Below are 11,882 nucleotides of genomic sequence, written 5' to 3'. Positions count from 1 at the left end.
AGGATCAAGGCAAACACTTAACAACACTTAAAACAGTGCAGTTAACTGCACTGAGTTACAGGATGGTGTTCAAACTGGTGCCCCATCTGGTTCACAGCGTAGGTTCTGCCATCCTAGTGCTGGAGACTCCTTGTAATTGCCTGGCAACATTCATGCCAATCCTGCCAGGAGCCGGAGAGTCCCTTGCAAAATTCCTCTTCATCCTCCCTCTCTTCTTCCTCTGCAGGCTTCAGACACAGAGACCAGCTGGAAGTGTCCCATACGAGGGCCGAACAACACAGGTACAAAGTCGGCTTCCTTCGTCACCGAGTTCCACTTCTCTTCCTCCACGGAGCAGTTCACAGAGGTCCAGTGGTGCATCCCCTCGGAGCCCTGTCCTTCCTTCCAGGAACCCCAGTACTTCCCCCAGAAGCCAGCTGCTGCCTCGGAGGGAAAGTCCTTCCCCCTGCCGACAGCATAAACCAGGGACTGCTCCTCAGCGAGTTCCTCCTTCCCCTCGACCTCAGCCCTCAGCTCAGGCCCCGGGGCCTACAGGAGATTCCCTGCCATCTCCTGGTGTGGCCAAAAAGCGACAAAGAGGAAAAACCCAGACTCAAAGTCCAGCAACCAAAGGAAAGCAGGTGTCCCTGGAAAATAAGGCAGCTGCCAGATAATGACCTTCTTCTGCGAGCCCAGCAGACTGGGTAATTTCTGCGTATAGTATACACTTGAGATGCTGCAGCACAGCCTTCCATGCTGGACCCACGAGTGTATAGCAGTAGCTGTACTTGAATGCTTCACTCACTCTCACCCCACACCGCAATCAGCTCCCACGGGCCTGGCAGCCTCTGAGCCACGGAGCCTTTTCAAGGGAGACACCCAGCCCGCAGCTCACGCTTGCTAACGCACAGCACCAAACCGTGACCCAGGCAGCCTGCCCAGTGCCTGACCTGCCTCCCTCCCCAGGGATTCCCATCTCTGTTAGCAATACCGGTCCTCAGCACCGATTCCAGCTGTGGAAAGAGGAGCAGAGGTGACAAGATCAAGGCCTATTAAAGAGGAAGGCTCCTGTCCTTCAGGCAGCTGCTTCCTTTCTCCCTGCTGGGAAAACACCAGCCTTGGTCGCCACCATCTCCCTGAGTGTTGGCTCACCTCCCACCACCTGTGTTAGCAAGGGATTGCCACTAGCTTATTCAAGAGGGATGGATACATCCTTGTGTGCTGAGATAAGAGAAGGGATAAGGAGGAGAAGGCTCTTCTTTCCAGAGATGCCTCTAAAGGTGGGAATTAGGAGACAGGCAGGTCTTGCTGGATACTCCTACCTGCTCCGGTATGTCCCACAGAGGAGGTTGTCTAGCACTGCTGCTCAGACACTGCTGCTGTTTCAGCAGATGTCTATGTGGTGAGTATTTAGGTGGAAGTAGGGATGTGTTGGCAGCTTGCTAGGAAATCAAGAGCTCTTGCTAATTAATGTAGAAGGGAGCACACTGCAGCCACTTCTGTCACAAATACCAAACTGTGATCTGTGGATACCACATCCCCCGGCAAGGGTGGTTCCTCTCAGCCTGAGCGTGGTTGGTGCCACAGACCTGTAGTCCACCAAACACAGCTCCATCGTGAAGATGTGAATAGTCACTTGATGCCTTTAGCCTGGGTGCCCCTTGCACCTGAATTCCTTGTGTTTTATTGTCACGCTCTTGGTGTTTGTGAATTTTGGCACTGTGGATGAAAGTTCCCTACACGGCAGGGTGGGAAATTATTGTCCTGTAGTATACCCAAAACCTGCTGCTTTGCAATGAGAGGTTTGCTGGCATGCCGTGGCCATGTGCATTTCTATCTGAGGGGACAGTGGGTTGAGTGGCAGAGGTGTTCACCTTGGTGTTCCTTGTTGTTCACCTCTGCCACATGTTCATCCACGTTGAGGATGAACAATGTGAACATAAAAGCAAGGGCTGTGCTCTTGAAGTAATATTATCTGAGCAGAAGCTTAACACTCATCTAGAACTAAATCAACCAACTGTTTAGCCCCCAGACTAATTAGGAAGGCTTGAAAATGAAAGCAAGGAGAACTGATACCTGTCTGATCTTGAAGAAATCTTGCAGTAGACAAAATTTTCCCCACGCCTTGCAGGAGAAAACACTCCAGACCCAAATACTTTGTGCACCATTGTCATGCCTAAAAGAGGCTTTGCATGAGGTAGTACAAAAATACAGCTGCTCTGTACACCCATTCCTGCAATTGCAACTACCAGCAAACATTTTCTATTTGCAGACAAAGCTTACAGAGGAATCTGAACAGTAATAACTTTGATTCATTTGAACATGAATGCAAACAGTCACAGTGATGGCCATCGAGTTCAAGGAATCCTGAAGCTGCTCATATCTACAGGAGTCCTGGAAAGGAGTATAAGAGCTGTGACAGGGTGGCTGGGAGAAAAAGGTACTCCTTGCACCTGAACAGGGAAATGTGTAGAAACAGGAGACAGGAATTACCTCCCCATATGACAGTCTCAGTGTTGTCAACACTAAGAATTTATTTCACCTAGCTCAGTGTTTTCCATTGATGTGGTTCACCCTGGTCGAGTAAGCAGCACAGCTTAGACTGAAAATATTCCCTCATCTTTGCAGAGCAGCACTGGGAACTCAGAGGGAACTCAGGCTGTGATCTTATGGACTGAGCTGATGTTGCCATCAAAAGCAGCATCCCTCCAAGTTCCAGCTACTTCATTGCACAGTCCCACCACATTTACACTGCAGCAGCTGTTTGATAAAGTGGCTGGAAATGCTGATCCAATATGACATAAACTGCTCTGATTCATCAGTTTGATTTTCTTCTGGTTCATTTCACCACTCTGGTTCACCATTTGGTCACACAACAGAAGAAGGACACACAGCGACTGTGACCACTTCTTCTTGGTGGCACTATAACTTTCTCTGAATTTGAAGTGTGGGTCAGACTAGAACCTAAGTATGTGCTGCAGGTTTAGAAACTAGAAAACAGAATAAACTCAAAGACAGATTCTTTCCAGAAATATAAATCATAATGATTCCTAATAATTTATTGGAGGTCTATTCATTTTAGAGTGCTCAGATGGTAAGACTTGGTTGTGAAGCCTTTACCAGATGGCCCATCCAGCTCTTAATGCACATGCCAAAAATTACATTGAAAGAGCTTTGAAAGAGGACTACAGGATTATTATTAGGGTTAGCAAGCCTGCCTCATCATGGGAAGCAAATAAAGCACAATCAGTGTATTTGTTCAGGAAAAAGTTTAAAGGACAGTTTTCTGTAGCCCTGTGTCAGAAAGGAAGCTCCAGGGCAGAGACAAGGCTGGGTTGGACAGGGCCCTGAGCATCCTGGTCTAGTGGAATGTGTCCTGTCCATGGCAATGGACCTGAATGATCTTTAAGGTCCCTTCCAACCCAAACCATTCTATGGTTCTGCAGTTCTGTTGTCTTCCTCTGGCATGTGAAAGCAGGGAAGTCAGAGCAACCAAGAACAGCAGATAAAGTCAGGCAAGCTTTTAATTGTGAAGCAACCATCCAGTGAAGTCTTTCACAGGACTATGGGAACTTTTTCTTATTAAAAGGTTTCTGTGAAACAGCTCTCATCTAAGAGGTCTATCTACCATGACCCAACCACAAGAAGCAGTCAAGATTCTGGTGACACAAGGTACCATCTCTCTCTGTGGTGCAGTAGATTCCTGGTCCCACCAGGATACATGCCAAAGCTGGTATATACTGGAGAGCCACCTGACAGGTCCCACAGGTTTCAGAAAGCAAGGGAAAGATGCAGAACAAAAAATAACAGCTCTTCACAGTGTTGTTTGACAGGTCTGGGCTGAGGGTGCAGCTGGGTCCATAGAGATCTGAGACCAGCATGAGTCATCTCTCCTCGTGGTTGTGCTACCAGACTCCCTGCTCCTGCACAGCCCTGCTTCCCAGCTGTCCCTGACATGCAGGGCAGCAGGAGAGTGCATCAACAGCATGGTGTGCCCCACGTCATGTCCTCCTGGATGGAGGTGCTCCTGTCCAGGGGAGCAGCACAGACAGAATTTCATCTGGGTCCTCTCTTCTGCTGCTGCCCTGCAGGAAAGTTGAAAGGGCACCTGCCATAGCTGGAGCAAACAGAGGAGAACATGTCTGGGGACCAGACAGGATGAGGCCTGTGAGGTTAGGGAGAAGTTAGATGGTTGAGGAATGCCAGAGTTTCTAGTCTGGCATCATGGGATATGATGGGCTGTCACATCCCAGAAAGGTGGGAGAGGCAAAACCCTGTTGTTCTCTGCTGTGAGTCTCATGCAAGCTCTGGCAAGCCTTGAGGGCACACAGGGCTGCTCAAGCACTGCTGGGGTTGTGTGGCTGTGTCCTTGCAGGAGATTGTGCCCATGTGTGTTTTGAGGGAACTCCTGTGACAGGCCACCCCTGTTCCTTCATCTGTGCGTTCATCTGAATGGGTAGGGAGAGGCAGGTCTTGTTCATCTGTGTTGGGACTACAAGAGTCTTTGGGACTGCCTGGTGTCATGCTGAGTCCTTACTGCAGAGGCCAGCTAAGATGGCACCCTGGCTGGTGAAAAGGAGCCAGTGGCCACTGGCTGGAGCTGCCAGCAAAGAAACATGGATACAGGGGGGATGTGCCAAGTGGAGAATCTGAAAGGCAGTCCTCAGTGCTAAGCCAGTGTGGCAATGGATTATATGAGCAGAGGGAGAAAAAGGACAGACAGCACCAGTCAGACTGATACTGTGGAGAGGCTCAAACACACGGATGGATGGAGCTGCTTAACTGGTTTGTCTGGTTGGCAGCACAGACGCTTCTGTTTGCCTTGGTGCAAAAGGTGTTTCAGTAGCAAATATCTCCAGGTCAGTTGTGCTTGGAATCAGTGAGAGGCAGGAGACTTTGCTTGCCCTTTTTGAAGTAAAGAATATTATAAAATATATATTATTATAACAATATAAGTAGTGACCATTATATATAGTGACTAAAGGTTAAAAAGGATCCTGCTACCTTCAGAGAAGTCTCACCTGTGACTTCAGATGCGTGCAGGGCTGACTGCTGTGTGCAGTGAATGTGGATGGGAGAACAGGGTACCACTCTACCAAAGTGCATGTCAGCTGTGAGGCTCCACCTGCCTGAGCACGAACCAGGGCTCAAACACACCAGCCTGGGTGGCTGATAGCTGTCCTGCTTGCTACCAGACCTGCAACAGCTGCTGGACTGACATACAGCTGTGTGGGGCATGGAACAGGATCTGAAGCATTGCTGTTCATGTGGCTGCCCCTGGCTAACACAGCACTGAGAGTTTGGTGGTGAAACATTTTGATCCAAAGCAGGTTGTGTTGGGGCAAGAAAATCTTTCACATTTCTCCTTTCCAACACAGAGGTGTTTTCTCACTGTAGATCCTGTGTAAGAAGATGGTCACTGATAGCCTGGGCAGCTCCAGTAGCAGTTCAGTGGTCCCTCAGCACATGGCATGATCCCACCACTATTCCATGTGCACAGACACCAATGCCCACCTAAGGCTTTGCCCCACACATCAGTCACCTCCAGTTAAATTAATCCTGTGAACACAGTAGAAGTCCCATTGTGGACATATTGAGTTTGGTATCAAATGAGTTTCTTCTGGCTGAACTGAAACATGCCAGTGCTCCAGCAGTGCTAGGCTGGTTTCACAAAACCCATGGGGACCACCTAAGAGTTTGCAAGCACCTTTGGTTCCACCTGTTTGCCAGCTACTCCTGCACCTCCACATGAGGAAGAGAGCTAGGGCTGCTGTTCAGGCCCTTTCCTCACATGGCACGTGCCTGTAACTGGGCTGCTGGGTGGGAGCCCTTGGGCTCTGTGTGAAGGCTCCCTCAGTCCTCTGCAGAACCCCCAGTGGCTGTGCTCTTCAGCAGCAGCAGCAGGTGCTGCATTCCAAGGGGCTGGGACCATTCTGGCAGTGGCAGCAGAGCCAGCTGATGTTAAGACCTCCATGAGCATTGGGGTTGGTAGCTTTGCGAGGCCAGGGAATAGCACTGGCTGCACACTGAGGTGAGCTCAGAATCCCATGAAATGACAGTGATTTATACACCATCACTCTCCTGTCACTTCATTCCTAATGTAGCTCCTCCAGCAAATCTTATCTTCAAAGTCACTGTAGGTTCCCTCCAAGTCAGTCCCTTTCTGCCTAGGGGGTTGAGGCCCTGCCCCATGCAGGCCAGTGTGCTGGTTCATAAGGAGGAACATTAATCCCTTTTATTTCTGGAGCTGCAGATGGCTGGAAAGCAGGTTTAAAGTAAACACTGATGCCCTCTGTGCTGAAAGAAGGAAGGGAGCTAGCAAATCCAGAGCTTGGTTCCTGGCAGGGACCAAGATAATAATTCCTCCTGCTTTTAGCTCCTGAACCAGAGGGGCCTCAGGGGTGAGGGGTCTGCTTTGGCGAAGATACTGCGGGACTGGTGTCAGCATGGTGCTCCTCGGTGGCTGCTCTGCCTCTGGCTTGGCCCATATTGCCCTGCCTGGAGCACAGGGAGCTCTGGCACAGGTTCCCTGGAGGAGGCTGGGGCTGATGTTTCCTTGGGAATGCACAGCACAGGCTTGGGACCTTCCCTGCAGAGGGTGGGATGAGCTCTGCAGGACGTGGGGGTACCCCTGTGTGAAACCAGTGTCGGCAGGACTGCTGTGCTATGGGACCTGCTGCTTCTTCTCCAGACAGGAATTGGAGCTGGAAACACAGATAATTTTATATATCTCCTTTTAACACAATAGCATGTGACTCTACACTCAGACGTTGTACCTGGCGCACCGATGTTTTCCTTTGCCTCTGGCACACTCTGGAGACAGGACTTCTGCTCCGTGGTACTGCCTGCCTGGAAATGTGACTGAATCCCAAGGCTAAATCTCTCTACATATCTTCTTTGCATTCTTTAGGAAAGCAGCTGGAGAATGTTTACACACTGCAAACAGAATGTAGGACTCCGACTGAGGAACCACAATCTGGTTCAACTGCATGGCAAATTTCTTGGCCATAAAATCTGGCATGCATCACAGAAGCCCTGTCTGTGTACAGACCCACCTGGCATTTGTCTTAATTTCAGATCACATCTCTAAAAAAATAAACAATTATGCCATTTCTTGTTCCTATCAGACACAGTTGTCATTAGATTTGTTATTAAAAGGGGATTCTGGATCATGCCATTAAAAGCCTGTCTACCTTTTCATTGGTGTTTTCTCCCATTTATTGGTGTTGCAAGACATGTTCCTTCACCATGAACCTTGTTTACAACCACACTGCAGGCAGCAGGCTCAGTCATCCCCTCCCAAAACAGCACTTGTCAGAGAGAAAAGCCTGCTTTTTTAACAACAACAACAAAATTTTTAAAAATGCTTTGCAAAGTCTAGATGCCGTAGTTAAGATGCCACATTTGTAGACATGTTGGACCTGAACATAAATATATGGGAAGTGGAGCAAAAGCAAACCAGGAACTTGGCATGGTTTGACTTTTAATACTCTCTGATGTTTAATCAGATGACCATCTGATGTTCAGGCTGAGGACAGTTTTTACAATGTTCCTTTTACCATGCTGAAGTTACCTCATGCCTATGATGTGCAGACCACATCCAGGGGTGCGTAGTTACAGTTTAGTACTCAGCTTTAGAAGGGGGTGGTGGAAGAGGGAACAGAAAAGAATAAAAAAAACCTGCTCCCTTGGAAAGATATTCCTGTGATGACAGATTTTATTTTTTTCTCCTATAACCAAATGAAAACACATTTGACTCCAGTGTAGAATCCAAAATCATAAAAATAAACACTGGGATATAAAAGTTCCTATGTCAGGAAGAGGCAGATGAAAATTAAAGCTGGGCACCATGAACTGGGAAATTGAGAAGTATTTCAGAACTGCATGGATTGAATGCATGGACGGATACATGCTTCATCACCACCCCTGGATGGCAAAATGAGAGTTTCTCTGGAACACAGGTTTGTCAGAAACAATGTGCTGGATTCAGCCTCTGCCTTTGTCAAGTGAGAAGGCGAGTAGAGGAAGAAACTAAACCAGGCTGCTCATGTTGGAACAGCCTCACAAAATAGGAAAAGACAGGTTTGCAGGAGGAGGCAGAATCTTTACTTTGAGCAGCTTTTGTTATATCTGGGAAAACCAAAAAGACTGTTGAGCTCAGAGATCTTCCTTCTGCAATCACCTTGAGGTATTTCAAGACAAGAAAAGCCCCAGTGCAGACAAGGCAAGCCACAGGAATGCCTTAACACTGCAGTGGAAGCCTGCACTGCAAGGAAACGCTTGTTATTCCCAACCTTGCATTCATCTTCTCTCTAATGTCAGAGGGAGGCTGCTGTGGACTCTGACCACGGGCTCTGGAGTCAGCTGAACCCAAGGACAGCTGGACCCAAAGACCCTTTCTCATGCCAGTGAGAAAAAGTCCTTCAAGCCTGTAGCTTCAAGGAAGCTGTCAAAACATGTCAGGTTGCAGAGAGCACCTGGAGACCATGAGAAACTTACAGCATCCACACAGGTTTCATCATGTACAAAAAATGTTAAAAGAAAATAACACAATTGAGTCCAGTTGTTTAAATTCACTAATTCATGTCTGAAACAGTGAGGTAGAAACTCAGCTTGGAAATAAGAGGCTAAACAAGCCCAAAACCTTGTGGTATAATGTCCATAGGATCATAGGATAATTCAGGCTGGAAGAGACCTCTAATATTACATTGGAATTTTAACCCCAAAGCAGAAATGTAAATTGAAAGCTGTCAATAAGCAACCAGCTTGGGACAGTGCATCTCACAGGAGTAGTCACAAAAACTGCATCCTCAGACAAGGAATAGGTTGGAGGCAAGAAGACCATCTGGAAAGTAATGCCAGATGCCCTACTCTCTTTGCCAGGTGTCTTGTTAATCTTGGAGATGGAGTATTGAGTGAGTTTCTTATTGATTCAGGGGAAGCCTGAGTCATTTCCTGTATTACTGAAACTGCAAAATGCAAAGGACCCCCTTTCAAACACAGGGCAGACAAGTCAAAACTGAAATCTTGTTTACCCAAGATAGGAGCTAGGAGATGCTTAGATTAAATGAGAAAGATGGAACAAGGTAATTAGTAAAGGAAGGTGATCAGTGAAGGAAGACAGAGAAGTTCAAATACTGAAGGTATGGTGCTATATGGGGAAAGCAGCTTCCCTGGACACTCTGCAGCTTTTCTTTACTCCTTCTGGGGTAAAGAAAAAGGGCTCCTCTCCTTCCATTTTGAAGGGGAGGAAATGCAGAACAGAGCTGCAGAGCTATTAGGACCTGACAAGCACATGGCCACGTTGGCAGAGAAACACTGTTGAGGTGAGCATTGGACCGTGCTTCACCCACTCAGTAATTCCCTATATATCACTCTCACCATCTCCCCATTTGCGTTTTCAGTGCAAGCATATTTTCAGGTGTATGTATTTTCACTCCCACACCTTTACTGTCTGCACAGGCTTTCCAAAACACTGTTCCAGCCAGTGCCTGCTCCAAGCTCCCCATGCAGCATTCCCTGAGTTTGTGATGTAAAGCCCTGGCCCTTCAGGGAATGAGAGCCCCAAGGGCACTAATGACTTTTACTGCCCTGGACCTGCCACCACCAAGCACCTTCTGCTTATGGCCCAGGACTTCATTTCTGCTCAGGACTGTGTCTCACATCCATCTGAGATATGTTGGATGTGTTCCTGCCCCCTGCCCTGGGTGCTGCATGGATTTTGCTTTGTCTTCAGCCCTTCTCATGCTCCACACCATGCTCTCTGGAGGGACTCTGGTCCTGATTCATCCTCTCACTGTGTCTGGGGCTGTTGATCAGCTCTGTCCCACCCCTGGCTCTGCCAGCCATGCTGACACTTGAAGTCTGTGCCCAGTTGAGGAGGACATGACTGGTCCTGGACTCTCCCCAGCTCCTGGGTCATCATTCCCTGCTCATGCTGCTCCCTGAACCATTGGGTTTGTTTAGAGTTCCCTGGCAATGTTTTACTTCACACAGGATTATCCTATCTAAGAGAAAGTGATTTAATCAGATGGAATCTCACCCCTGAAAACTTTTGATTCTGTCTGGACTTTTTATTCCTGCTGTGTCTTTCTTTCCTTGGCTGAAGGAGGAGTTTGGGTTTGCCTTTTCCTCAGTAAAATGCAGCCAGTCAATTTGGGCTGAATCTCTGCCCCACTACAGTTTCCCAACAGCACCAGTTAGAGGAAAATGACATGAAATCAGTTCCCTGAGATAGGGAAAGGGGTAAGAATGGACATGAGACAGGTCTGTGGGATCTGTCTGGGAAGCAAGTGCTGGCTGTGGATCCATAATCACACACAGCAAAAGACATATAAGTTGCTCATGTCCTTTCACACTAAGGTAGAATCAATGTTGTATTTTTGACAGGTAAGAAAAGAAGCTTTGCCCAGAACCAGTCTACTTACAGAACAGTTGTCATTTGTGCAGTCAAGTAAAACAGCTGCACACAAGACAGCTGTAAGCAATGGAAAGCAGTCTTGTTAATGTGGCACCGAGTCAGAATGGCATAAACTCCCTTTCTTCTATGACCAAAGAAAGATCTCCAGGAGCCCCAGGACCTCTTTGTTGGCTGGACCTTCTCTTTATCTAACTGAGCTACAAAATCTGGTGTGCACACATCCTGCCAAGAGCATTTGGGCACGCTGCTGCAGCACAGTGCACCTTAAACTGACACTGCAGGAATTCTCAGCTGACACTGCCAGCTCTGTGGGATCTCCCTGTCTAAACTGCCTTTACAAATTAGAGAAAAAATGGAAATGGAAAAACTCCCTCTGATTGCCACATCTCCCTCCTGCAAGCATCAGAGCCTGCACTGAGCTGCAGTGAGAAGCTGCAGTGAGAAGCTCTTCTGCCCTCTAACAGCAAGTCCAGCTCAGTGGCTCTGATGGACACAGATTTTCATGGCACTCAGGAGTATCTTGGAGAGAATGGAGAAAATTATAATTTAAGCACCAGCCTGCAAGCACTGATGAGATCTCCAGCTACTCTGCAGCAGTTGAGATGCCTGTGGGGTGGCTCCAATTGCTAAAGGAGCAAATCAGCTCCTTCACTCCTTGCACCATCTAAGCTATTACAGCTCCATAGTAAGTGTTCAGAAATTACTGCTGGAAACAAAAGCTAACACCTTAGTGACCAAGTAATTTAATAATCCAACCTTCTCAACAAGTAGTTAGCATCCTGAAAAAGAGCAGCAAGAAAGACTGCAAAAGAAAGTGTTACATGTGCGCAGCAAAAAGTAAACTCTTTCTTTCAGCATTACACGTGACAGCAGCAGCAGGAGTCTGCTCTCACTGGGCATGTTCAAGCTGTTTGAGTCAGGTCTAAATAACCAAGTTGTTAATTCAGTCAGGTCAGTCACAGACCTTGCACATGTGTTGGTCATTAACTGAAGCTGGTGACTGGTTAAAGGAGCACATTTGGGTTAAAGACATAGTGCCATGTACATTTTAAGCAATGCAGTATGAGCAGTGGAGCCCTGGGAGCTGCAGAACAGTGATCCATAATCTCATTTCTGATGGGGAGGCTGGATCTGTTTGCAGTTTAAATATTCAGCAGCACATCAAGTTTCTCTCCCTGTTCTTAGAAGACTGGTGATGAAAAAAATAATTTGTCCTTTAGTTCAACTTCAGCTTAAACTGTAACCCTGAAGGCACAGCATTGTCAGGTGTCCCTACTTCACTCCTGTGTTCTTCCTTCGTGCCTGTCCCAGGATGAGCACTGAAATGGCTCATACCCAGCACTGGGGCAGCACATTAGTAAAACATGGGTGGCCAGGTATGCTGCTGAAAAGGGAAAAGGTCTCTTAAGGTCACAGATCGTGGTGTTATTCTGCTCTGTGCCCTCACAGCACTCAACGTCTGGGCGACACTTGGTCTGGGCCA

The 11,882-nt window shown here is 47.7% G+C and overlaps 1 protein-coding gene across 3 annotated transcripts in view; it reads left to right on the top strand.

Moving 5' to 3' along the window:
• The window catches only part of TTBK1 (tau tubulin kinase 1), a 107,852-nt gene extending 100,690 nt beyond the window's left edge, over positions 1-7,162 (top strand). For all 3 annotated transcript variants that reach the window (XM_014261536.2, XM_088052387.1, XM_088052388.1), the window contains one exon: positions 227-7,162. In XM_014261536.2, the coding sequence (XP_014117011.2) occupies positions 227-653 (427 nt within the window). In that variant the 3' untranslated portion in view covers positions 654-7,162. The remainder of the gene's footprint in view (positions 1-226) is intronic.
• Positions 7,163-11,882: the final 4,720 nt, after the last annotated feature.

Source organism: Pseudopodoces humilis, chromosome 3 (genome assembly GCF_049639895.1).
Source record: "Pseudopodoces humilis isolate 2021_Gansu_Grassland_sample_001 chromosome 3, ASM4963989v1, whole genome shotgun sequence".
NCBI classification, from domain to species: domain Eukaryota; kingdom Metazoa; phylum Chordata; class Aves; order Passeriformes; family Paridae; genus Pseudopodoces; species Pseudopodoces humilis.
This window is presented reverse-complemented; position numbering and strand designations above follow the sequence as displayed.